Genomic DNA, 26,199 nt, shown 5'->3' on the forward strand with positions numbered 1-26,199 from the left:
CCTCATGGGCACCGTGGGGGTGACAGGGTGGTTCCCACAGGCTGGGAGCAGAGGGACCCATCTCCTCCCAAGGCCCCCCATGAAGATGTGACCTCATCTTGGCTGAAGACACAAAAGGAACGGAAATTCCTCATCAGTCTAGAAGGAGAGCAATTAGAAGCCAGAGACCTGGCTCCTAACTCCACTGCCTCCCTTGCTCCCACTTGACCTTAGGGAGGGCACCTGGTCTCCCCGGCCTCAGGTTCCCAGTTTCTCAAAGGATATTCAGCTCTGCCTGCCTCATAGGGGTTTATGAAGAGACAACGAAAGAGTGGATTTGCCAGCGTCTTGCCTCCCGGCCCCCTGAACCACCTGTAAATGGTAGGGCCTCAGGGGTACGGCGCACTTAACACAGGGCTTTGGTGGAAGATAAATTAGTAAAGGTTTAAAATCATCATCTCACCCTGCTATCAACAGCCTGAAGGGTCACACACAGGTGATTTGAGGCCCTCCCACCCAGTGCTGATAATGTCAGGCAGTTGGGACCACCTTGGATGCCTTCTGCACTCCAGCCCATCCTACCTTCTTGCCTCTTCCTCTTTGGTTCTGCCTTCCACACATTACCTGAAGGCAAGACAGCATCCCATCTCTGGGCGTTTACTCTTCCCCACACCCCTATCCTCTGCATCTCCAAATAGTTAAAGGCTGAGTTTACACGCCACTTCTTCCAGGGAGCCCTCCCTGCTTCAACCAATGGGTCTGGACTTCCCATGCTTTCTCTGAGCTTCTCTTATGTATCACTTTCATTGATCTACTTATGGATCTGTTTTGCCCACTGAGCTAAGAGTTCCGTGATGATAGAGTGCATCGATTATCTTTCCCCACCCATCAGGGTCCAGCACAGTAGGTCTCAATAAAGCTCGGACGAAAGAATGGCTGCGGCTCACACTGTTTGAAGAGATCGTGTGTCTCCTCCCATCAGACACAAGTGGTGAAAGGGACAGCGTGACAGTTGTCTCTAGAAGTGCTCGTCCCACAAAGCCCTCATGAGCTCAGCGAGCAGGGATGGTGTCCTTTGTCAGGACACCAGCTTTGAGACAAGTGTCCCCATCACTCGTCTCTGCTTTCCACACACGTCAAGGAAGCAAGTCAGCCTCATGACAGGTTGTCAGCACTGGGGACGAGAAAAAGAAGTCCTGACGTGTTGGTAGCCTGTCGTGTTTGGCGAGATGCCACTACCCTGGAGCTCTGGCATCGTATTTCAGCCTCGTGAAACCCCTGTGGGCGGGGCGGGGCCAGGCAGGGCGCTTCTGCATTTCTAAGTGAAGAGGCTGAGGCAAGATGGGATACCAGGTCTGCCCTGGGGGCTGGGCTCTTGGTTTTCTGATACACTGAGCCCACTGGGCTGTGCTGCCCCCTCACCTCCCAGGGAGGGCCAGCCTCAGAAACACCAGGCTGGAGAGGACAGGCAGGGCTGCTAACCCATTTCACAGATGAGAACACTGAGGGTCTGAGGAGTGACTCACAGCCTCAGCAGGTACAGGAGGAGTAAGCTGCAGAGAAGGCTGGAGGGGGAAAGGTGAGGGGGCTGCTCTGGAGCTCTGCGTGGCAACATGAAGCCTCAGGGCTCTGGGAGGATGGGCCAGGGTCCTGCAGCAGGTTGCTTAGTGACCTCCAAGGTGAGAAGACAAGCGAGCCCTGGCCCAGCCAGGCAGCCAGTGTGCCCCCGCTTCTTGCCAGCCTCTCCTGTGTAGCATCTCCTCTGAGGTCAGCGAACTTGGTGAGTGAGGCAGGCGGGGCGGTTCCCCCGTTACAGACAGAGGACCAAGGAGGAGAAGCTTGGGTGCCGCCTGCAAAACTCGCCAGTCCACCCAGAGCTCAAAAGTCACCACCAACTCCCACAACCCTTCATGAAAACTGCAAACGAGATTAAAGAACAGTTCTTTCTCTGGTTTTATACACACAAAAGGACAGCATCTGTGGGTGGCTCAGAGGTCCTGACCTGTCAACTAGAGATGTGGTTACCTGGCTTCAGCGGGTGACATGGGATTCTGGACGTGGCCGAGGGTGGGGCCCCCAGGCAGGCAGCACAGGGAGTGTGGGTCCCTCTCCTTCTCCACGCTCCGACCTGCTGCTCCTGGGAGCTCAGAGCCCCGGTTTCACCTGGAGGAGGCAGAGGGGCCTTTTGCTGGGGGAGGCGCAGGACACAGGGCCTGCGTGTGGCTCTGCATAGAGGGGAAGCCGACTGCCAGGCCCAGGAGGGGCAGTGCCATGAGGGCCAGCTCGCCCACCTCAAGGTGCTGAAGGTGAGTCAGGACACTGGAGGGCATGGGGCTCCTGAACGCTGCAGCCCATGGCCTCAGCTGGCCCAGGGGGCCGAGAGTTAGAGACTTTCTGGGCTTGGAAGGAACCTTGAAGGTCTTCAAATCCACCCCCCGTTTGATGCCCTCCCCAAAGCGTAGCCCTCTGTGGTTGCTTGTTCACCTCCAGTGCTGGGGAACTCAGTCCAGCCCGGGACAGATTGAATTACACTGGGCTCTGTCCCTTCCACCCTTGGTTCCGGTTCTGACCCCCGAGCAGGAAGAGAGCAAGCATGGTCTCCATGGTGACCCGCAGAGGCCTCCCCATCCCTGGAGCCCTTGGCTGAGGTCCCGCATCTCCAGCTCAGCATCCATGCCCCAGCCTGGTCCCCACACCCTCCCGCTCTTGGCCAGAGTCCATCTCCACGTTCAGGGCTGGGGTGGCTCTCTGGCCTCCAGTTTTGCGTGGTGAGTGCTGGGGGGTCAGTCCCGCACCACCTCCCTCTGGACCTTCCACCTTCATGGGTCGGCCCCAGGGTCCCGCCACTAAGTTGACGGCAAGTCCCGGCCAATCTGTCAGCCTGGCTCAGGTGGTGCCAGCCCCGGCCCATCATCATGCCCTGGGGTCCTGAGCATGCGGGCCGGGACCTCGGTCATTGTGCTGAGCCCTCTTCCGAGCTGGTCTCCCCGAGGACTTGGGCGTGGATGGCTCGGCCCGCCAGCTCTAAGTGTTAGTCTCCACGATGCACTTGAGGAACATGGTGTCGTCCTTCACGTAGGCATGCTTGGGCGACTGCAGCTTGTTGAGGGGGAAGAAGAGCGGGCAGCCGCTGGCCACGTTGGTCTCGCTCTGGGGCCGCTGGAAGGAAGCGGAGTTCAGGTCGGGCCGGAAGGCGTCGATGGCGTGTTCACGGTTGTTCTGGTCCAGCAGCATGAAGGTGACCTGCCGGGCAGTGTGCTAGGAGGTCAGGCCCAGGTCTGACCCAGGCCATCCCTCTGATGCTGAGCTCACACTGCTGTTGCTTTGATTTAGCTCCTCCGGACTCTTCTGCAACCCCATGGACGATAACCAGCCAGGCTCCTCTGTCCACGGGATTTTCTGGGCCAGAATACTGGAGTGGGTAGCCATTCCCTTCTCCAGGGCATCTTCCCCACCCAGGGATCAAACCCACATCTCCTGCACTGAAGGTGGATTCCTTACCACTGTGCCACCGGGAAAGCCTGAGCTCACACTGAGCAGAAGCCAAAGAAAGAAATAAGAGCCACACGTGGCACGTGGTGAGAGCTTGAAAGTAGAAACTCCTGGTACTGTGAGCCGGCTCCAGGGGTGTTCTACAATCAGGGCTCAGATGTTCTATCCGACAGGAAGGGGTAATTGTCAACTGTGGTTGGCTGTTAGGGGCTAAAGGCGAGACTGAGTCCTGACAAGGAGGCTGGACCCCTTAAACCAAGATGCCCCTTTCTGCTCGGAGAGGTTGACCCTTCAATGGCAGCTGGATCCTCTGGGACAAGGCAGAGGAGTAAGAGCAGCCAGGCCTTCCACTGAGCAGATGTCAATCCCATCCTGAAACACAAACCCAGCTTCTGTTCTGCACAGGGGCCCTGTGTGTCCCCAGGAAGCCAGTGATCTTGAAGTGACATATATTCTCCCCTCCGGCCCACACCACTGAAATACCCGTCACCCCCGCCGCAATGGTTCTCAAACTCGGCTGCACTTTAGAATTCCCTGGGAAGGTCTGAAAATTCCCAGTGCCCAAGGGCTCACTGTTTACCGTAGTGGGGCCCAGTCATTAGAATTTTTAAAACTCCCCCAGAACGTATGGGAACCGGTTTTGACCTACTGACTCATACCCAGACCCTGTGGCACCCTGCCCCCAGCTGTTGGCTCTCCCTCATCCCCCTTCACCCCCGCTGAGGTCTGGAGTCCACATTCTCCCCCACCCTCTTGCTGCTGCTGCTCACCTGCGGGGGAATGCCTGCCACACCTCCGCCTCCGGCTGCCCTTTGAAACATTCTTGGCAAACTTTATTTTTTAGAGCAGTTTTAGGTGCATGGCAAAATTGAATGGAAAATACAGAGATTTCAAGTCTCGCCACGCTGCCTCCTACGCTGTCAACGTCCCCCACCCGAGAGGAACATTGGCTGCAACTGACGAACCTATGCTGAGACATCATGTTCACCCGAGGCCCCTAGTTTGCTTTAGGGTTCACGCCTGGTTTTGTACACTCTCAGGTCTGGACGATGTGCAAGGACAGGACTCTGTCATTATCGTATCCGAGTATCTAGTAGTGAGCGTTAGTGCCTCAGTCGTGTCCGCTGTTTGCAATCTCATGGACCTGTGCCCTCCAGGCTCCTCTGTCCATGGAAGTCTCCAGGCAAGAATACTGGAGTGGGTTGCCATGCCCTTCTCCAGGGGATCTTCCTGATCCCAGGGATCGAACCCAGGTCTCCTGCATTGCAGGCGGATTCTTGACCGTCTGAGTTACAGGGAAGTCCCTCAGAGTATTTACACTGCCCTAAATCCTCTGCGTTCCACCTATTCATCTCTCCTCTCCTCCATGAAACCCTGGCAACCTTTGATTTTCTCACTGTCTTCACAGTTTGCCTCTTCCAGAATATCATATAATTGGAATCCTACCATATGTGGGCTGCCATCTATGGGGTCGCACAGAGTCGGACACCACTGAAGCGACTTGGCAGCAGCAGCAGCAGCAGCAGCAGCAGTATGTAGCTTCTTCAGATTGACTTCTTTCACTCAGTTAACATGCATTTAAGGTTCCTCCATATCTTTTTGTGGCTCCCTAGCTTATTTCTTTGGAGTGCTAAGTAATACTCTATTGTCTAGATGGGCCGCAGTTTATCCATGCATTCACCTACTGAAGGACATCTTGGCTGCTTCCAAGTTTTGGCAGTTATGAATAAAGGTGCTATCAATATCCGTCTGCAGGGTTTTGGGTGGACTTAAGTTTTCAACTCATTTGAGTAAATGCCAAGGCATGTGATCTCTGGGTCACATGGTAAGAGTTTGTTCAGTTTTGTAAGAAACTGCCAAACCGTCATCCAAAGTGGCTGGACCATTTTATATTCCCACCAGCAATGCATGAGGGCCCTGCTGCGCCACGTCCTTGCCAACACTTGGTGTTGTCAGCATTGGATTTTGGCCATTCTTAAATGGATATGGTGGCATCTGCCTCTCGCCCTTTTTCTGAGAGTGCTGCTGGCAGGCTAGACCCACAGTACCTCCTATAGAAGTTTTCTTTATTCACCCCGCTGTGTGAACTCCATCTCTACATGTCTTCCAGGGTGGCTGGTCCAGGCATTTCAGCTCCTGGACTCATGCAAGCAGCAGCCTTGGCTACTAGGGGGGAACTCAGGCTCTTGTTTCATAAGCGGGGAAACTGATAACACAGAAGGTGAAGGGCTCTCTGCACACAGGTAAGCTTGTGGCTAACCCAGGAGCAGGACCCAGGTCTCCTCCACCCGAGGAAGCCCCTCGTTTCCCAGGCCCGTACCTTGTTCCTGAAAGGCCATGGCAGCAGAGCATCGTACTCCCCTCTCATGATCACGATGAAGAGGGACAGGTGGGTCCTCTTCCCCGTCCCATCCCCATTCAGGTACAGCCGCAGGCACAGCTTGTATCCATACTTGGCGGTGTAGAAAGCTGAAATGCAGAAGCCAGAGTCATTGCCAGGGCAGCCGGCCAGTGCTAGACTTTGCAGATGAGGAAACTGGGGCTGGCAGTTAGGCAGGCCCAGGTCATGGCCCCAGACTGTGACATCTGGGATTGGAGCCGCTTCTCCACCATAGAGCATCAGGGGCTTCCCCGGTGGCTCAGCAGTAAAGAATCTGCCTGCAAGGCCGGAGACACGGCTTCAAACCCTGGGTCAGGAAGATCCCCTGGAGAAGGAAATGGCAACCCTCTCCAGTGTTTTTGCCTGGGAAATCCCACAGACAGAGGAGCCTGGCGGGCTACAGTCCATGGGGTCGCAAAAGAGTTGAACATGACTCAACAATAAACAAAAACACAGAGCATTAAATCTTGGAGACCACCTGAACCGCTGGATGTCAAGGGCCACCAGAATCGCAGACTGCCAGGACCCAGGCCTGGAGTTTCTGACTCAGCAGTGCAGGGTGAGGACTGAGAATTTACGATTCTGCCAGGGGACAGAGGTGCTGCTGGCCCCACCACACTCCCGATTTAACCTACGTGCACTTCGTAGTCAGGAGCCGGAGCCCAGCAAGGGGAAGTGGCCACCCCACAAAGTCACAGCGAGCTGGGGTCAGGGCCAGAGTGAGGGGCCCAGCCTCCTATGTCCCAACACGCAGCTCTTTCTGCGGCCCCAGGCTAAGCGGCTGGGGTCTCCTGGGGGCTGGGAGGAGTGAGGAGGCTCACAGCCTTCCTCGGCACAGGCCCCTGGGATGAATCATCCCCTGGTGATTAGGTGTAGGGCCTGTGGGCTCTTGCCCTGGGCAGCTGAAAGAGCCATCTGAGTGTGGGTTCCAGCAGCTGCCCCCATGAGGGCCCGTCTGGGAGGGGCAGAGCGGGGACAGCTTGTGCAGGGCAGGAAGGCATGGAGCGGGGACAGGCTGACGGTCTGACTCATCTTTGCCCTCTGTGCTTTGGTAGAACAGGAAGCCAGAGACACTGCTTGCTTTTTCCCTCTTTGGAAAGCAGCCAGGACAAAAAGCTTACGTGTAGAGGGCAAGGCCACCCCACGAAAGAGCTGCCCCGGTTCCTGAGGCAAGGTGCCTGGCTTGGGGGCCCATGCTCCCTCTTAATCCTAGCGCTATTGGGCTTGGGTGAGTCAGAGGAGCTGACGGACCGGAAAGGCATGAGGTTGGAGTAGACATGAGTGGGGGTTAACACTGCCTTCAGCAGAAATCCTCCTTAACAACCCACCCATTTTCCTTAGACGCACACGAGGGAGGCAAGGGGAAAAGCACAAGGTCTGAGCACAGACATGCACAGCATTATGTAAGCAGGGCTCAGCTAAGCAAGAGCAACGCCGAACGAGTAACTGCCTGCTTTACGCAAGATAGTGTGCCAGGCCCCGGGATCCCAGAAATGAGTAAGAACTGCCCTGATTTACACAATACTCACTCACATGCTCCCCACAATTGCACACAGATGCCTGTGGTTTTACCTAGATCTCCCCTTGTCTGATTTCAGGTCACTGGGTCTCGGAGGGCTGGGGCACCTGTGAAAGCCATTCTCCACTCCCCTTGAGTCTGCACAGACTCGGGTTCACAGTGCACTCTCTTTCAAAACTGGTATCCACACAAACGACTGAGATGACTTATTCCTAGTTGCAGAATGTAACTGGTGTTCACGGAGGCAGAAGGCCAGCCTGGTGCCAAAAGCCTCTGCTCCACACGGCGGGGTGGGGAGGAGCCCACCACTTCCACGGGCCTGGCAGGGCCGGGCCTCTGAACGGCCTCAGGCCTCACCGTACGCAGCACGGCTGTCAGAGTGGACCACCCTCTACCCCCCGCTCGTCTCCTGGGCCCGTGGGGTCTGCCTCCCCTGCGGGTGCCGGTACCCGCTGCCCCGCACTTGCCGCCCCGCGCTTGCCGCCCCGGGAGCAGCTACCTGGGGAGAAGAGGCTGGCGGTCCTGCCACAGGCCGACTCGTGACACCGCCGGGCGACGTTGGTGATCTTCCAGAGGAAGCTGCCGTCGTAGGAGGCCTCCTCCACGAGGCGCAGGCTCTGCTCCAGCTTGCCCAAGGCCTGGTCCTTCTGGGCCAGGGTCTGCTGCAACTCCAGAACCTGAGGCGGGGGAGCCCATTTAGCCAGAGGCACAGAACCCAGCCTGAGCGTGAGGTAGGGACGGCGGGATGTAGAGACAGACACAGCTGTTCCGCAGATGGCCTTCCTGACCTTGCCTCCCTCAGCCGCAGGCGTCTCTCTCTGCATATGCTGCCCTCCTGCCTGGAATTCCTCTCCCTCCCTTCCCCACTGGCCAACTCCTATTCATCCGTCAGGAACCTGGCTCACATAGCCCTTCCTCTGGGAAGTCTTTGACCTGCCCTAGTTCCGCTGGTTTCCCTCTTTCTTCTCTGTTCTTACAAGCATCTGCGGTATATTTTTCTGCTTTTCCTACAGGATAGATGGTCTCCCCTATCAAGGGCTGGGCCCATGCTCATTTTATCTGTGGCCATTTGGCTCAGACGGTAAAGAATGTGCCTGCAACACAGGAGATGCAGGTTTGATCCTTGGGTTGGGAAGACCCCTGGAGAAGGGAGTGGCAACCTACTCCAGTATTCTTGTCTGGAGAATTCCATGGACAGAGGTACCTGGCGGGCTACAGTCCATGGGGTTCCAAGGAGTTGGACATGACTGAGTGACTTCCACATGATTTGCATAGTGCCTGGCATGTAAGGGTTGAGCCACAAAACTTGTCAAGGAACTGAAGACATGGTCACTGCCCTTGTGGGGAGCGGGCAGGCACTGCCTTCCAACAAGGGCAAGAATTGCATAAATCAATCCTTCACTCTGTCCCTCAAAGCCCGTGTTGGGCTCTTCTAGTAGTTCCTCCACTGACATTTGAAAAAAAATACAAATTTATTCCCAGGGATACTCAGGTAGGGAAGTCAGGAATGGAAGTGAGTATCCTTAAAGAAAATCAAATCCCTAATTTTACAGATGAAAAAGTCACAGTCCCGTGACTTGCTCAGATCTACATAGCAAGTGAATGGTGGGCCTGGAACCAAAATCCAGGCTGAGCTCAACATAAGATGGTGATGTAATATTGTTGCCCCACAAGAAGCAACACAGCATTGTGACTGGTCATATTAAGAGAAGGAGAAGCTCTGCAACAAAGGAGGTTACAGTCTAACTCAACCAAGAACTGTCAGATAAGTGAATTATCTGGTGGTGTGGTACCATCATGCTGAAGGGTGGAATTCTTTAGAGACTGAGCCAGAACACAAGAAACACGGTGCTCTGAAGAAGTGTGGACACTGGGGGTGTTTAGCCTAAAGAAGGAAACATTCAGGCAGGGCATTATTACTGACTTCTCATCTCCGAAGAACTTCCATGGGGGCTAGAAGTCAGATGTTTTGTGGGCCCCAAGGGGCAGGGAAGACAGAGGGACTAATTTTGGCTTAGTATGAGGGAGAGCTTTCTAAGCGTGAAAAGTGTCCGACAGTGGAATGAGGTGCTTGGGGTGGGAATAGTCTACTGAAGAAGAATTGACGCAAACAAAAGGAAGAGCTGGATGGGGGGTTGAACTATCACTTCTGCTTCAGTCCTCTTCCTAGAAGGTCTCAGGACATAGGAGAGAGATTTTTGATGGGGGCATGGCTGGTCTCTGCAGGGAGGAGGCATAGGAGGAAGGCTGGTCCATTTGCTCTGGAGACCAGATGGGGCAAGGGGTGGGGGGACCCTGAGCTGCCTTGAAGGAGAACTTGCCTCCCAGGCTCACCCTCTGCTCCAGGCTCAGGATGTGTTCGCGGTCCAGCTGGCTCTGGTGAATGGAGGCGGCCAGGGCCAGGTGGGAGGCCTCCACCTCCTTGTTGAGGACGGCGACAATGTTCTCGAACACGCACAGCTTCCCTTCCAGCTCGGTCAGGAGCTTCTCCTTCATGAAGTGATGCAGGGCCAGGTCGTCCTGGCTCTCGGAGCAGGGGGCCCGGTAGCAGTCCACCTCCAGGTCCCCAGCCACCTCCACGGCCCCCTGCAGCTGCAGGTCTGACAGGTTCCGTTCCAGGGCCATGGGCCCGTACCCCAGGCCAGAGCCCAGCTGGGCCTTCCACTGCTTCATGAACCCCAACAGCAGGTTCAGGTGGGCGGCCTGGGAGGTGACCTCATGCTCCTCCACGAACTTTGGGCTTCCCTACCGAGAGAGTGGGGCTGATCAGTGAAAACAGAGGAGGAGGAGGATGGAGCACCAAGGAGCCAAGGAGAGTCCTGCCATCACAGGTTACCAAGGGATGTCATATCCATTCACCCAGCAACGGGAAGTACACAGCGAGAGGGATGTGGAGAAGGGCCCTGGCGTTAGACACGCCCATGCTGAGCCGTGTGCACTCCAGCTTCCAGAGCAGCCGTTCTGTCCTGCCCTCAAGCACAGTGACGATTCAGGACCATGGAGAGAGGCACAGGGGTTGGGGGTAGTGGGGAGGGGAGGGTCATTTTGGGGATGCTACTACAATGCTCAGGTGAGACTTTAAGAAGAACTCCCCTGAATACAAAGATGATTTACTAGTGATTTTGTGGCTTGTGAGCCACGTAAGGTACATCCAGAGCAGCAGCTGGATGTTGGGGGAAAACCCGAGGGGCTGAGCAAGGAGGTCTGAGACTGCAGGGTACAGACCTCCTTTCTCACACCTAGATACTTACCTTGAAGGAGCAGCCAACACCTGCAAAGGGGCACCCAACTCCAGCCTCAGCCACCTCGGGGTGATCCTGGAAATAAGAACCACGTCACTGGATGTTGCGGGGGTCCCAGTGGCATGGGGGCTGTCTGTGAGGCACCAACATCCACCAGGCAGGGGCTGGGCTGGGCCACGAAACTTTGCACACGCTGTTCGGTCTACCTGGCTGATTTCTTTCCACCCTTCAAGCTTCAGCCCTTCTGTGACCCTCCTTCAAAATGAGATCAGAGCTCCTGCTGTGATCCTGGGAAGCACTGCCGCCCCTCTTGCTGGGACGGGTTCCACCCAACTCACTCTTTGGTTGCCCCCACTGGTCTGGGAGCTCGACGAGGGTCCCAAACAAGCAACCTGGCAATACCGTTAACCTATGCGTAGGTCTGAGGAGTTTGGAAAATGGCTTTCATGGTCATAGTTCTTCTGAGGGCCCCAAACAACACTCGGGGATGGCAGGGTAGGTTTTCTGTTCCCATTTGATTGATGAAGAAACTGAGGCTCACAGAGGGGAAGGGATTTACTCAAGGAGGAACAGCTAGGAGGCTGCACAGCTCCAGGACTCTTCCCACCCCATATCTCTTGTCGTTCAGCCGCTAAGTCGTGTCGGTCTCTTTTTGACCCCATGCACTGCAGCACTCTGGGCTTCCCTGTCCTTCACTATCTCCCAGAATTTGCTCAAGCTCATGTCCATTGAGTTGGTGATGCCATCTCTGTCTCTTACCAAAAGTAAACCCAAGAGAGACTGGGAGGACTTTTTTTTCCCCAAAAACATACACCTGTAAAGGCCTTAAATACAGAATATATAAAGAACTCTTACAATTCAATAATAAGACAGACAGCCTAACACAAAATGGGTAAAACACTGAACAGATACTTCATAAAAGGAGACACACAGATGACAAGCCTATGAAAGTAGGTTCATCATCACCAGTTGTCAGAGAAACGCAAATTATTATAAAATGTCATTGTCCGCTCACTAAATGGCTAAAATTTAAAAAGAATGGCAATACCAAGCTTTGGGGAGAATGTGGAGGAACTGGAAAATACTTGCAGGTTGCTAGTGGGAATAAAAGTTATGACCAACCAGACAGCATATTGAAAAGCAGAGACATTACTTTGCTAACAAAGGTCCGTCAAGTCAAGGCTATGGTTTTTCCTGTGGTCATGTATGGATGTGAGAGTTGCACTGTGAAGAAGGCTGAGCGCTAAAGAATTGATGCTTTAGAACTGTGGTGTTGGAGAAGACTCTTGAGAGTCCCTTGGACTGCAAGGAGATCCAACCAGTCCATTCTAAAGGAGATCAGCCCTGGGTGTTCTTTGGAAGGAATGATGCTAAAGCTGAAACTCCAGTACTTTGGCCACCTCATGCGAAGAGTTGACTCATTGGAAAAGACTCTGGTGCTGGGAGGGATTGGGGGCAGGAGGAGAAGGGGACGACAGAGGCTGAGATGGCTGGATGGCATCACTGACTCGATGGACGTGAGTCTGAGTGAACTCCAGGAGTTAGTGATGGACAGGGAGGCCTGGAGTGCTGAGATTCACGGGGTCGCAAAGAGTTGGACACGACTGAGCGACTGAACTGAACTGAACAGAGTGGGAATGCAAAACGGTGCAGCTGCTTTGGGACAAACTATGCAGCATCTCATAAAGTTAAATCATAAAGGAACTTACAGACCATGCTTACCAAGCCAGCAGATAACCCACACATTCCACTCCTAGGGATTTACCCAGGAGAAACTGAAAATGTTTCCATGTGTGTTATGTAAATGTTCGGCCGCTTTACTCGTAACAGGCCCACACTGGAGGCTGTCCGAGTTTTCATCTGCTGGTAGACGGGTGAACAAAGTGTGGGGTGTTCGTACCCAAGGACATTCACCACTCAGCAACTGGATGGACTACATTACTAACGTGCACAGTAACAGAACGACCTCAAAACATTCTGCTAAATGAAGAGCCAAACATGGCTCATGGTCCCTCCCTCCAGAGTCAGAGGCAGCTGCAGAGCATCTTCCAGCTTCCCTGATTCTGCCTCTCTTGTCTTCCTCTTTTGAGGACCCTTGTGATTACAACGAGCTCACCAAATAACCCAGAGTCATCTCCCCATCACAAGATCCTTAACTTAGTAACGTCTGCAAAGTACAAAGACCCTTTTGCCATTGTCATGGGCTGAGTAGTGTCTGTGCGTACTAAGTCGCTTCAGCAGTGTCTGTCTGTTTGTGACCCTATGAACTGCAGCCCCCCAGGCTCCTCTGACCACAGGATTCTCTAGGCAAGAATGCTGGAGTGGGTTGCCACGCCCTCCTCCAGGGGATCTTCCCAACCCAGGGATTGAACCTGTGCCTCCTGCATTTGAAGCTCAGAGTCTTAACCACTGGACCACCTGGGAAGTCCCTGGAGACATGGTCTTTAACGAGGTGATTAAGTTAGAATGAGGTCATTAGGATGGGCCCTGCTCCAGTGTGACTGGTGTCCTTATAAGAAGAGGAAGCGAGGACACAGACATTCAGAGGGAAGAGGATGTGAAGATGCTGGGAGAAGACAGCATCCACAAGCCAAGGAGAGAGGCCTCAGGAGAAGCCGACCCCGCCTGAACTTCTTGCCTCCGGAACTGCGAAGAAATCCATCTCTACTGTTCCCACCACCCAGTCTGTGGTCCTTTGTCACGGCAGCCCGAGCAGACTAATACAGTCACAGAAGGCAACGTATTCACAGGTTCCCGGGATTAACACGTGGACAGCTCTGGGGAGCATCATTCTACCTGACACATACTTGGTTAAGCCCTGATGAGCAGGGGTAGACCTGCTATTAGGATAATTATTCGTGTGGATGAAGCACTGCCCGTGGGACATCTTTCTCCTCCCCCTTCATGGCTGTCACACACATGCACCTATTTAATCTTCACACCTCAAAGTTGTAGGAATTCTCTAAAACCCTGTTTCTCCATTGGATTTCTCAGGGGCTGGTCGAGGCGAGGAGCATCCCTACATGCACGTGTATTTCTAGAGAACCAAAGCATTTTTGCAAGCCACCTCCTAGGATCCCTGCAGTCATCCTTCAAGGCAGGCAGGGTGGAGTTGGTTTCACCTCAGTACATGTGGGAGACCTAGGCGAGTGGCTCAGTCTGGGTCATGCAGAGCTTGTACAAGAGAGGGGCCCAGTGTCCCGCAGGCACGAGCCCTTCCAGGGCCGCGGCTTTCTCCACCCCCGTGTGAGCACAGCCCTGCTGGGTCTCCCAGGACCACCCAGAGGAGGTCGGGGCTCTGAAGTTCTGCCTCTCTTCACAGAGGTGACGAAGCTGAAGCTCAGGGAAGGCTGCTGACTTATAGGAGATGATGCAAGTTTGGGGCAAAGCTGTGGTGGAGGCCAGGCGCCTGGGATCCACGTCCAGGGCCCTTCCTCCCCGTTGGGGAAAGATGGGTAGCTCATCTGAAGGCAGGGCACCCAGGGCACTAGAGAGGCAAGCGGGCTGGGGCCACGGAGGAAGAACAGGGCATCCGTCCTGGGCCGAGCCTGTGCCACAGGCGGCCCCTGTGCGAGCGGCCTCATGGCTGGCAAACCGCTAAAAATAAAACTTGCGGTGGAATTTCCTCTGAGGAGGAAACAGAGAAAACACAATCCCAGCCCTGAGCGAACACTTGTCCTTCTGTCCACGTCCGAGAAGTCAGGGGGTGTGGTGTTCCCGGCTGCCTACTGACCCAGGCCCTTTGGGACGGGGTCAGCAGAGGGCTGTTGGGGGGCCTCCACTTGAGGACCCGGGGGCCTCTGATAATGTGGGTGTTAAGAGGATACTGGGGGCACGAGAGAAGCCTCCGTGAAGCCACTGCACGGAAGAGAGGGCCTGCAATGTGCTAGGCACTGCCCACACTGCTGTGCTGGGCACAGAGGCTGGCCAAGGTCTTTGAGGGCTGGACGGGGTGTTTTTGCTTACGTCTCAGCTAGTGCTGAGGGAGAGGCTCTCTACCAGGACGGGGTGGGCCCGGTCCACCCGCCAGGTCCTGCCCTCCTCTGCATCTGAGCCAGTTTCCTTTCTGGCAACCTCTGCTTGGCTCAACTGCCACCTCCTCTAGGAAGTCCTGCCTGATTCTCCTGGTTGAAAGGAGTCTTGCCCATTCCTGTTTTCCCAGTACTTGCTGGATTCCAGCACTTAAGACTGACTGGGTATTTAAACCTGTGTAAACAAAACACTTGGGGTGATCCCCCCTCTGGAGGCAGTAGAGAGGTGCCAGGAGGCCCGGGGGCAGGAAGAGGGAGGCTGGCTCTGGTTCCCCTTTGCGCTAAGACTGGTGCAGGCATGCCTCTTCCCTGAGCCTCCATATGCCACCCACTGGTATCGCCACAGCCCATGACGTAGGATGTCACAGGACAGATGAGGTCACAGATGCAACTGCCAAGCTCAGAAGTGTGAGGGGCCTCATTTCCAGGGGCTGGATTTCAACAGACACAATCAGCATGGAGGCCAAAGACGGATTCGTGAGGGAAGCGGTCAGCGTCCTCACACAGACGCAGGACGGCCTCGGGGCGCAGGAGGCTGACCGCCTTGCCTTTTGCGGCCCAAGGGAGACACATCAGCTCAGTACAAAGGGAGAAGAAAATGCACGGCAGTTAGTTCCTCACAGTGGACACGGTGCTTTTGTGCCGCGATGAGCTGCCCGTCACTGCAGGGACACCAAGCCACTTGGCAGGAATCCAGTACAGAACAGAAATGGGACTAGACGGCTCGATCTCTGATGGTTCTCAGATTCTAGGATAATTTGAGGCATTCTTGTAAGCCACTGGCAGCAAAGGCCAGCCTGCTTTCGATCTTCTCGAGTGGCCTCAGAGGGAAGAGATGAGTGCAACAATCCCGTCCCCAGGGTCTCCCGCAGCCAGGACAGATTGCTATTTCCCAGGCTGTCCCGCCAGGCCGTCCCGACTTCACTGTCACTCCTGGGGGAAGGTCATTCCAGCCAGAACCAAGTCTCTAACTGGTTCAACAACCGTCCTTTAACGTCTGCTTCTTACATGAGCTAATCAGTCCAGGGCTCTGAGCGCTTCTCGGAGGGACGTGACTCTTAACCAAGCCGGAGGAGGAGGACAGACTGAGGAGCGAGTGGCGCAGAGAGGGCCGCAAGGACGGGCAGCTCGGGGCTCAGCTCAGCCGGCTTCCGGCTGGGCCCCTCCGCCCCACCCACCTCCACTCCCCAGGTTTCCTCAGACACGTGTGCAAAGTGTTGATTTATCATCAGCTGCTTTCCTTTGGTCAAAAGTCCCCCCAAAGTTCCCATCGGGTCAGGAGCTGGTGGAGTCCCTGGTCTTTCCACTGTGGCTTTGTGCAGGTGTCAGACCACTGGCTCACGCCGCCCCCCAGCTTTCCACGGGGGTGCACCCTCCCCCCCCACCCCACCGCCTGCTGAGAGCCTGTAATTCCATCATTCGAGTCACTCCACTGGGTCAAAGGCATCAAGTTTCACACTGCACCCTGCAGGGCCCTAGGAATCCACAGAGTCTCGGGGGGCTGGGGCAGGAGAAGGAAGAGGGGTGACCGCAGGGCCAGGGGTCCAGGCTCCCCTTCTACATCTGATTTCACACTAATAAAGATGAAAAAATTAGAACTACTGAATTGGGAGATATTAAAATATCTCTGCTTTATGTTATCTAGGATTTATACAATGAATCTGGATTCATTCTGTTAAGAGGCAAGACTAAAGCAAACCAGAAACAATCGTCCTGATGCCTTCAGGCAGGTAGTTGCCTTAGAAAGCAGATAGCCTATCCCTCTTTGGAGGGTGGAGCACTGAGCACAAAGATGCCCTAGAGGGAGGTTTGGGAAGTTATTCCAGGGGTGTTAATCCTATCAGCTCTCACCAGTGGTAGAGGAAAATGCATTAGATCCTTACTGTGATTCCCCTGAGGGTCTGTGGGGCAGAGGGCTGCTGAAGAGAAGACAGGAAAGCCCTCAAAACCTGCATTAGATCCTTACTGTGATTCCCTTGAGGGTCTGTGGGGCAGAGGGCTGCTGAAGAGAAGACAGGAAAGCCCTCAAAACCAGCCCTGGTGGGACAGGCGTTCCCCCAACTCTCTGGAGGAGAGGTGGCCGGAGCGGGGAAGGGGGAAGGAGGCATGGAGACCTGGAGAGCAGGAGGGAGAGCGCCCCGCCAGCCAGTGACTCGCAGTGGGACATCGCAGGCACTGAAAAGGCCGCGTCCAAGGCAGCGTCTTCATTTCACAGGGAGACAAACAGGAGCCATCTCAGCCGTGCGCTGAATTATATAGCCATCCTGGACACCAGGCTCCCGACCCCCCCTACCCCCACCCAGGGCCACAGTTTGGCCACGGGTAGAGCTTTGGTCCAAAGGAGCCGGGTGCCTCGCAGTGTGCACAGCTCGGGTGGCTGGGCTGGTGAGACCTTGGTCACCAGGGAGCTTTGCAATGAGGATCCCCAGTGGGTGTCGGGGCCCCACATGTAAGAAAAGGGGGTTAGATTTAGAGCCGGAGTTAAAAGCTCTGGATTCACAGATCAGTACCAGTTTTGTTTGCTTTTTAAATTAGGAGATCAACATAAAGATTGCCGTTTTTTAATTTTACCCCAAAAAAGGCTTTACCCCCAATTCTATCATCTGTCACGATCATTTCCTTTATACAAAGACAAGCACAGGAAAGGCATCGTCTCAGAGTAAAGGGTGATTCTATAAATGCAAAGAACTTAGTTTTGTAAGAAAAAGTCACGGCAATTTTCTTTCTTTTTTTTTTTTTTTTTTTTACCATTTTTGTCATGAACTGGTTTGGGAATGAACCGGGTTGGTTGCCATGTGGGCACCTCTGGGCTGGACAGATGACCCGCAAGGGTCTTTCCAGCTCAGAAGGGCCAGGGTTCTAAAACGGTGCCTGAGGATGTCTCTTTGGCCCCTCTTACTCCTTCTATACAGCTTGGGGAAGCCGGAGTAGTGAGCTGAGGCTGGCCTGACCCTGTCTGAGAGCAAACAGGGTCAGAAAGAGCTGTCTGCACCAAGAGTTGGCAAACTCTTTCCGGAAAGAGCCAGAGAGTGAATATTTGGGGGCTGGAAGGCCTCTGTTACAACTATTCACCTCTGCCTTCTCAGGGCCAAAGCGGCCACAAGACATACATGACTGAGCTGTGGCTGTGACCCAATCCAACTCTATTTAGGGATCTGGAAGCTTGAAGGCTGGATCATTTTCATGCGTCACAAAATCTCATTCCCCTGTTGACTTTTGAAAACCCTTTATGTGTAAAAACCATTCTCAGCTCATGACCGTGTACAAACAGGGGGCAGGCCGGGCTGGGCCTGAAGGCCGTGGTGTGTGGATCCCCGAACAGACTCCCACTCCCACTCTCACCCTGAACCTGCAGGTTAGCCAGGGGGCATGGGACAAGCGGCTTTCCCGCTGTGAACAGTCTAGACTCAGGACAAGCAGGGAGGTGCCTGCTAGCGGAGACAATGGACAATCTTTCCTGGCAGCACCAGCTTACCTTCTCCTGAGACAGAAGGCTTCCTGGACTTTCAGACGGGGTGTCATCCCCTTTGCATTTGGGACAGATCCGATCCTCATCATTCCTGGGAACACGAGAACAAATGCCACTGAGCAAAGCCTTCAAGACTCCATGACACCAACCTCCATCCCCAGAGCCCCAGAGGCCTGGGCCTTGCCCAGCATGGCAGCTGATACCCATGAGCATATAGCTCCATCCCAGACCCACCATTCCCAAACCTAAAAAACGCTGGTCACCCAACGTCTTCCCATAGCTTGCAGTGAGCTTCTCTGGCAGCCAAACCTGATTTGAACTGACTAGGCTGTTAAAGCCCTTCTTATCCCACTTAGTATGAATATTTACGTTTGCAGAAATATCACAGCTTGATGCTTGAACATAAGGCATGTCCCCAGTCCCTGCTGGGAGAATGGCAGAGTAATGTACTGACTGGCTTTTCAAAAATCTGAAAAACTTCTTCGTTTTTTTCTTCAATACATCTGAGCCCAGGGGTTCAGTTAAGGGATTGTGGGTGTGTACTGTATTAGTTCTTCGCAGGTTCCTCTATTTTATTCTGGTCTCTTATTTTTAGTAATTACAGATGACCCCGGCCTCTCAGAATAAGAAGGGGCCTCCGAGAACGCCCAGCCTGGGATTCCTAACCAGGAGTGGGTGTCAGATTCTGAATGCCATGGCACACGGGCTTACATGCTTTTGCAAAGTGATCTGATGCCCAGCGAGCGCCCCCACTCAGGCCCATTTCACAGGGAGGAGAACGAGGCCTCAGAGGACGTAGGGGTGGGCCGAGGTAGAGAGATGCAGGGCAGACCTGGAACCCTTCCCCGCCCCACCACGTTTTGGAAGAAGAGGGAAGGAAATCAAGAGACCCACTGCCAAAGCCTGAGACGAGCCCAGGATGGTAAGACCAGTCAAGCTCTGCTCCCCGCCCCATCTGCCCTTGCCAGCATCACCACCTCTCTTCTCTTTCTCTTAGCCTTCTCCTTTGTCAAAGCATTTGAACTTCTCAAGTTTGCCTCAGAAGTTTCCCACCTCCCTAACCTGTAAAGTCCCCAGCAAAGGTCACGCTGGGGGTGCATGGCCGTTTAAGAACACCTCTGCCAGGAAACTGACCTCATCTCTCCATTAGGCCTCGCTGTCCTCTTATAACAGGGTCCACCTTTCCAAGGCTCTTCTGAGGAGTGTTTGGCACACAGTTGGTACATAATAGTTGCATAATAAGGTGGGATACTGATGATCATATTGATGTCACACCTCTCTGAATTACTTATAATATACACATTTTAATATATATGGTGTATATTATATATGTATATTTTTATACATATGCCAAATGCATGTATTACATATAAAGATGCATTCACTGCTCAATTTCATCTGACTCTTTGCAACCCCGGGACCGCAGCCCGCCAGGCTCCTCTGTCCACGGGATTCTCCAGGCAAGAATACTGGAGTCAGTCACCATTCCCTTCTCCAAGGGATCTTCCTGACCCAGGGATCGAACCCAGGTCTCCTGCACTGCAGGTAGATTCTTTACCATTTGAGCCACCAGGGAAATATAAAGGTATTTGTATACAATATAAAATATAAAGATATTTATGTACAAATATATAGGAGATGGTGAAGGACAGGGAAGCCTGGCGTGGTGCAGTCCATGGGGTCGCAAAGAGTTGGACATGACTTAGCAACTGAACGAAGACAATATACACATATATAAATCTATAATACATGAACATACAATAGTGAACTAGATACTTCTGTCCCCTTTGGAAGAGTTCTCAGCACAGTCTGAGGTGATGGGTGATACTGTGGAAGGAGATACATCTGTCCAGAGGTTTGTCATTTACCCAGGAGTTTATAGATAAATTCCCTATTATAAGAATCTTGTGAAATGTTACTGTTTGGGCCTTGTAACAACCCTGGGAGGTAGAAAATCACTTTACGGGCATTTTATTCACAAGGGGGCTGAGGTTTTGGGACATTAAGCCATGCGCACAGGCCATATAGTAAGTAAGTAGCCCAGCTGGGCTCAGAGGCTCTGTCACCCTTGACGGCCTTCAGCAGAGGGAGATGAGGGCTTTCTGTGGCCCCTTCTCCTTCCACCAGAAGTCAGACGGGGCGGTATCGGGGAAGCCGAGGCCAGAGACATGCAGTCACCTGCCTGAGAGCCAGGGGTCCGCTTGCCCTCGCCTTCCATCAGGAGTCCCTCCCCGGCGCCTCCTCCCCACCCGCCCCTTCTCCTCCGACCCCTCACCTCACTTTCTCAGAGAGACAGACGGTGCAGAGAGGCCCGGGCTCTGGGGGGTCCTGGCAGGCGGTGGGGGGGCACCCAAAGGGGAACTCGTTCTCATCGGGGGCCGGGCGGGGGCTGCTGGCTGAGCCAGAGGCCATCCCGGGGTCCCAGGCGGGCCGGGGGTGCGGGGCCTGGTCAAAGCTCCTCGGGGCAGGGGCCCAGCCCTGCGAAGTCTGTGCTGGAGAAGTGCTCTCTGCTGGGCCACCGGCTCTGATATGCGGGCAGCTGATGCCTTTATCTTCTCGCTGGCTTGTATGGTTTGACGTCACAGCTGAGTCACAGCAGGGAAGAGACAGGAATTACCCTTGGTGGTGCAAAAAATCCCCTGGATGGTAACTGCAGGCTCCAGGAGTGTCCAGTCATTCTTTCGAGTGAGAGGGAGGTGAAGAGCAAGTCAGACAGAGAGAAGAACCGCGTCACGGACTTTCAGGGACGGCAGTTCAGAGTTTCCCCTGTTGGGGGACCTCAGGCTGCCACTGGCTTCCTCCACCTCCTCCCCAGGGACAGGGGCAGAGAGAGCTCCAGTCCCTGACTTGTCTGTGTTCCCTGGGCCCTCCAAGCAGTCTGGGATTCTCGGTGGGGGTGATCACCACTCCAGTGGAAATCCCCAGGGTTCTGGAGGCAGGTCCAAAAATGAAAGTTCCCTGCGTATGAGTTCTGCCCCATCCAGAGGTGAAAGTCACTTCCTCACAGTGGGTCTCAGTTACCCCGTCTGTAAAAAACTAAAAAAGGAATTGCAACAGGGCGTCTCCAAGCCTTCTGTGGGCACTAAAATTCCAGGACCCCATGGCCAAGGTAACCAGGGGCAGCAGGAAGGCCCCTGATGGCCCAGCCCTGCCCGGGGCATTCTTCATCAGCACGGTGGTGACACCATGGACTGCTCAGGGCCCTACCCCCACGGCCCCACTAAGCACATCATAGGTGGCCACAGGCTCGGGTCAGCCGCCACCACTTCCTGGCACTGAGGAGAACAAAGGTCTAAATAAATACAAGGTCACGGAGACTTGGTCTCAGCAGCCCAGTGGGAGGCAGATCCATGGCAGTGTGGGAAGCATGGCTCCTGGCACACCTCCTGTGCCCCGGGCAACATTTTCCTTCCCATTCCTTAGAGCAAGCTGCTGGGAATTCCGCAGGTGCAAAGAGGCACAGAGAAGCCAGATGCCTGGTCTGGAGTCATACAGCAGCCAGCGGCAGAGCCCGACTAGTGCCAGGTCTGTGCGACTCCAAGCTCTGTGCTCCTTCTCCGGCTCAAGAGAGGAGAAAGCAAGGCAGCGTGGAGCCTGCAGAGTCCAGGATGGAGGTCCAAGCTGCTAGCCTCTGTTTTCTATCAAGTGGAAAAGACGGGCTTCCCTGGAGGCTCAGATGGTTAAGAATCCACCTGCACTATGGGAGACCTGGGTTGGATCCCTGGGTTGGGAGGATCTCCTGGAGGAGGGCATGGCAACCTACTCCAGCATTCTTGCCTGGGAGAATCCCCATGGACAGAGGAGCCTGGTGGCCTGCAGTCCATGGGGTCACAAAGAGTTGGACACGGCCTTCCCTGGTGGCTCAGACGGTAAAGCGTCTGCCTACAACGCGGGAGACCCGGGTTCGATCCCTGGGTCGGAAAGATCCCCTGGAGAAGGAAATGGCAACCCACTCTAGTATTCTTGCCTGGAAAATCCCATGGATGGAGGGGCTTGGTTGGCTACTGTCCATGGGGTCGCCAAGAGTCGGACACGACTGAGCGGCTTCACTATCACCATCAAGCGGCTGAGCACAGCACAAATGGAAACGGCAATCAACCCCTCCACGTTTTTCTGTCCTGCTGGGCCGCTGTTAGGGGTAACGCAAACTTTCACAGCAGTCTCAAATCACGGGCTTTGAGATCTGACAGATCTCAGCTGGGGTCCTGAGTTCATCACTCACTAGCTCTGGGTCCTGGGGCAAGGTCAGTAACTTCTCTGCACCTCAGTTTTTGCATCTGCAAAATGGGGATAATATTAATACCTGCCTCACCTGACTGTCGTAATAACCAGATGAGATTGTGGGTGAAAGCGTGGCATGGTGCACAGCCCAAGTGAAGTGCTCAGAAGGCTTTGATATTGATGGCACAGCCCTTCCAGCTCCTCAAGATCAGGAAAAAAGATTAAAATGGTAAATTATGCTTATAGTGTTTTCACATTCATCAACTTTAGTGGAGCCTCACAAGTGGGCAAGGTAGGTCAGATGTTATCCTCTGAGTCTAGTAAATTCAACTGCCCACCTTCCCTGGAACGATGCTGAGTCTGCCAGGGGTTGCTGGCAAAAAGGGCAGGGCATCCTGCGATACTGCTGCCGTGGAGATCAGGTTCTCCAGCTTCACCCGGGCCAGCCCTGGCCTGGCCCTTTCAGCAAATGACTCTGAAGGTTGCTTCATGGAAAGACTGTCCAAAAGCCACTCCCTTAACCATACACTCCAAACCTGCCAACTTTTCTGCATCCCCAACTGTTCCCTCCTTCCCTTGGTTCGGCATCCCAGATTTCTCTCTCTGTCCAAGTTCTTGGGTCCCGTTCTCTCTCCTCTGCCTTCACCGCCTCCCAGCTCCTTCCTATCGGCCTCGTATGCCCAAGCTGCTCTAATGATTAGAAGCGAAAAGTAGCAGGTGCCGTGTTAAGCGCTTTTACAGGCACATCTCATCTCATCTTCAAGGGAACCCTGGGAGGCAGGTATTGTCATCTTCATCCCCATTTTACTGAGGCTCTAAGAAGTTCAGTGACTTGCCTAAGGGCTCACAGATAGTGAATGGGGACTCCGGATCCCTGTGTTCTAACCACACGCGGTGCTTTAAAACCCATTACACATTCCTCTCCAGCATCTATCTACATGCTCTCCTCAGTTGAACAGAACTTTTAGAAAATACTGTCTACACAGGCGCTCCGCTTCCTCACTCCAGTCGAGGCTGCCCCAGGCCCGCGGCTTGCCCCAGTTTCTATCCACCTGGCCCTGTGGCCAGCCCATGCCACGCCTCCGGGCGCCTCCTAATTCCCTTCCTTGCTGGGGCTCCCCACCCCCACCCTCGCATTCTCCTTGACCCCTTTCTCTTCCCGAGGATTCTTGGCGCGGCGCACTCGCGTCTGCCCGGCCTTCCCTTCGTGTCTCTCGGGCCGCAGCTGGACTAGACCACTTCCCCCCGGGGGTCCCCGTGGGCTGCCCCAGGGATGGGTGGACTCCTGGCTCTGCGATCCCACTGCACCCCGCCACCGGAGCCCAGTCCCCCGCCTCCTGGCTCCGTGAGGCCAGAGGGCCTGTTCGAGCTCCCCAGCCCGGTTCGTGCGTCCCCCCCGAGGGCGGCCGTCACCCCCCGCCGCATCTCCAGATGCGTGCGCAGCGCTGCGAGCAGAGCCCGGCCCGGGCTAGTCAAGGATGAGCGACCGCAGGGCGGCCGCCGGGGGAAGGGCAGGGGGCAGCGAGTCCGGGGCAGGGCTCCGCAGCCCGGACTCCAGGTCCCAGAGGCGCGGGGAGGCTAGCACCTGGGGAGCCCAACGGGGAGCGGGGGCCCCCGGAGTCCCGGGGCAGGCGGGGGGCGGGGTGCGCTGCACCCACCTCGCTGCTGCCGCCTCCTCCCGGCGGCCCAGCCGGAGCTTCCGGTGGCGGGAGGACTTGGCCCCGGCGGCGGAAGCCGGGGAGGGCGGGTCCGGGGCCGGTTCCTGCATCCCGAGCCGCCTCCCGAGGCGGCCCCGGGGGCGGGGCGAGCGCTCCCCGATGGGGAAACTGAGGCTCGGGGCGGGACCCATGGTGTGGCGGTCTGCTTTTGCACCGAAAACCCACCTGCTTCCGTTCCCCTTCTCCCCGCGCGAGTTCATGGCACACGTGTGGGACTCAGTATGAAGTATTCGCGGAATAAACGAATGCAGACCTGGGCCTCGAACTATCCCGGCCCCTGCCTGCCTGCAGCCCCTTGCGGGGTGGGGCGAGCAGTAGTAACACCCGCGTCTTAGCCCTCTTGGGTTCCGGCAGAGATCCTAGCTCAGCGCTGACTGAGTTGGACGCAATCAGCAAAGAGATGTGCAAAGCGGTTCCGAGCGCTTGGCGCTTCCACAAAACTCGGTGTTTTCAGGAACCGAGACTAGTTTTGTCTAAATACACACGCGCGCGCGCGAACGATCACTTATTCCCTATGAATTTTGTGTATATCAATTAAAATAATTGTACTTAGCGTTGAGATAGAATTTTTGTTTAAATATACAACCTTTATTTTTGCGAATTTGATAAAGGCTCCTCCATCAATATCTGCAGGACTGTTAGCTAAGGACCAAGTGAGCCTGCCTTCTTTGCTGGTTTTGTCTTCGTTACTCGGAGCCATCCATTACATTCTCTACGTGTTAGGATCTCATTTTTGTGTCCTGACACCCAACTGGAGTTGGGAACTGTGTGTTACTTCTTGTTTGGTTTGGTTTTAACCTGGGATGTGTTTAAGCCTCTAGCTCACCTGGGGTGGAACTCCCACCTTCTGCCGATGCTGCAGGACAGTCCTCCTGGAGAAAGGAGGGCCCCCAGTCTGTCCTGGAGGGGAGACACCTGCCTGCAGACAAGCTGAGGGTCTAAGGGGCCTCCCGGCTGGCAATCTGTGGGACATTGACCAGAGGTGGCTTCTGTGGTCACTCTCAACTCTAAGAGAAAAGGATTTAGAGCTTGGAGTCTCTGATTTAAAAACTCCTTGGTTCTTAGTGCAATCCGTGAAGGCTTTGGGGCCTCTAACAGCCATTCTCTGGTCCCATCTCTGTCCCACCCACCCCTTCCTCTCTGCCCCAAGCCAGCCTAAGTAAGCAGCCAACCTGACCTTAGTCTCTTCATGTGCCACATCCTGTTTTCAGATTAATGAGCTCATTTGGTGGAAATTTACCAAGGGAAATAGTTTAATTTTGGAAAGTACCAAAAACTTATCTGTAGTCACTCGACTTATTTTGGGGGGCTCTTGAAACAGAGGGGGCATCACCAGGGGACCTCTGAGCCATCAGGGAGCAGCATATTGAAAGCAGAGCCCAATGAGGCTGAACGTGACTCAAAAAGGAATCAAAACCTTTTGGAGACCACTCATCTCTACCCAGTAGAAAAAAAAATTCCAAAAATAAGTTGAAAAGAAAAGTAGTGCATGTGGCTAAGGCCTAAGATCTGGGGGTATGAGCCTGGGCCACAACTGGGAACGAGAAAGGACACACAGGGAAGTAAGGGGGTGTTTGAGCCTCAGCGTGCCTCTCACACCCCTGTCTGCTCTCCTTGTTCCAAGAGGCACCAGAGGGTTTCCGTTTCCAGTCTTCCCCGGGTCCTTTAGCTGTCGGATTCTTGACCTTGAGGTTGCCTGCGAGCCTTGTAGCCTTTTAAGATTGTGGCTCCTGCAGGGAGCTAAGGATTGAGTAGTTAGGAGGACTCTGGAAAATTTAAGTTTTTTGTGCCGTTCTGCATTGAAGATGGTAGAGCACGGGGGACAAGCCCCCTAAGTGTCTGATCACCTCCTTGGCCTGCCCTGTTTCCTAGAGGAGAGACTTTTCATCCCTTCTAAGAGGTAGAATAGAAAAACAGTGAAAATTGACAAGGCGCTGACAGTTTAGTACTAAAGTGAAATTGTGTCTTCCTTCTCTCTGCCCCACCTCCCCCCAGCTGAAACCTGTATAGATATTTTGAAGGATATATTTATATTTTGGAATGAGCACTGGACTAGGAGGCAGGACATTTGTGTGTTTTTTTTTTTTTCTCCCTGTCACTAAAGCAGTTTTGGGGGAGAGTAGATGAATAAATGAATGCTCAATAGTT

The 26,199-nt window shown here is 54.4% G+C and overlaps 1 protein-coding gene across 6 annotated transcripts; it reads right to left on the reverse strand.

Annotated features, from left to right (window-relative positions):
* Window positions 1–1,914: 1,914 nt before the first annotated feature.
* On the reverse strand, window positions 1,915–24,472 carry TRAF1 (TNF receptor associated factor 1). Of its 6 annotated transcripts, none has more exons than XM_006054140.3 (8): window positions 24,217–24,472; window positions 20,388–20,790; window positions 18,119–18,203; window positions 10,622–10,687; window positions 9,705–10,115; window positions 7,870–8,047; window positions 5,792–5,940; window positions 1,915–3,222 (listed from the first exon to the last, which is right to left on the reverse strand). In XM_006054140.3, exons 2-8 carry the CDS (start codon window positions 20,522–20,524, stop codon window positions 3,004–3,006), a joined length of 1,245 nt encoding a protein of 414 aa, XP_006054202.1. In that variant the 5' UTR covers window positions 20,525–20,790; window positions 24,217–24,472; the 3' UTR covers window positions 1,915–3,003. The 6 variants fall into 6 exon arrangements, with proteins under 6 accessions (XP_006054202.1, XP_025138123.1, XP_044796478.1 ...); XM_025282338.2 differs by lacking the exon at window positions 24,217–24,472 and adding an exon at window positions 23,992–24,131; XM_044940543.1 differs by lacking the exon at window positions 24,217–24,472 and adding an exon at window positions 22,425–23,945.
* Between the last annotated feature and the right edge of the window lie 1,727 nt (window positions 24,473–26,199).

This window comes from Bubalus bubalis, chromosome 3 (genome assembly GCF_019923935.1).
Source record: "Bubalus bubalis isolate 160015118507 breed Murrah chromosome 3, NDDB_SH_1, whole genome shotgun sequence".
NCBI classification, from domain to species: Eukaryota; Metazoa; Chordata; class Mammalia; order Artiodactyla; family Bovidae; genus Bubalus; species Bubalus bubalis.

Bases quoted from the DNA above. Each gene is read 5' to 3' on its own strand.
- TRAF1 (XM_006054140.3), bottom strand. From the start codon at position 20,524: ATGGCCTCTGGCTCAGCCAGCAGCCCCCGCCCGGCCCCCGATGAGAAC. The intron at 18,204-20,387 runs GTGAGGGGTCGG...TCGTGTTCCCAG, and splicing joins TGTCTCTCTGAGAAAGTGAG to GAATGATGAGGATCGGATCT. The intron at 10,116-10,621 runs GTAAGTATCTAG...CTCTCTCGGTAG, and splicing joins GTGTTGGCTGCTCCTTCAAG to GGAAGCCCAAAGTTCGTGGA.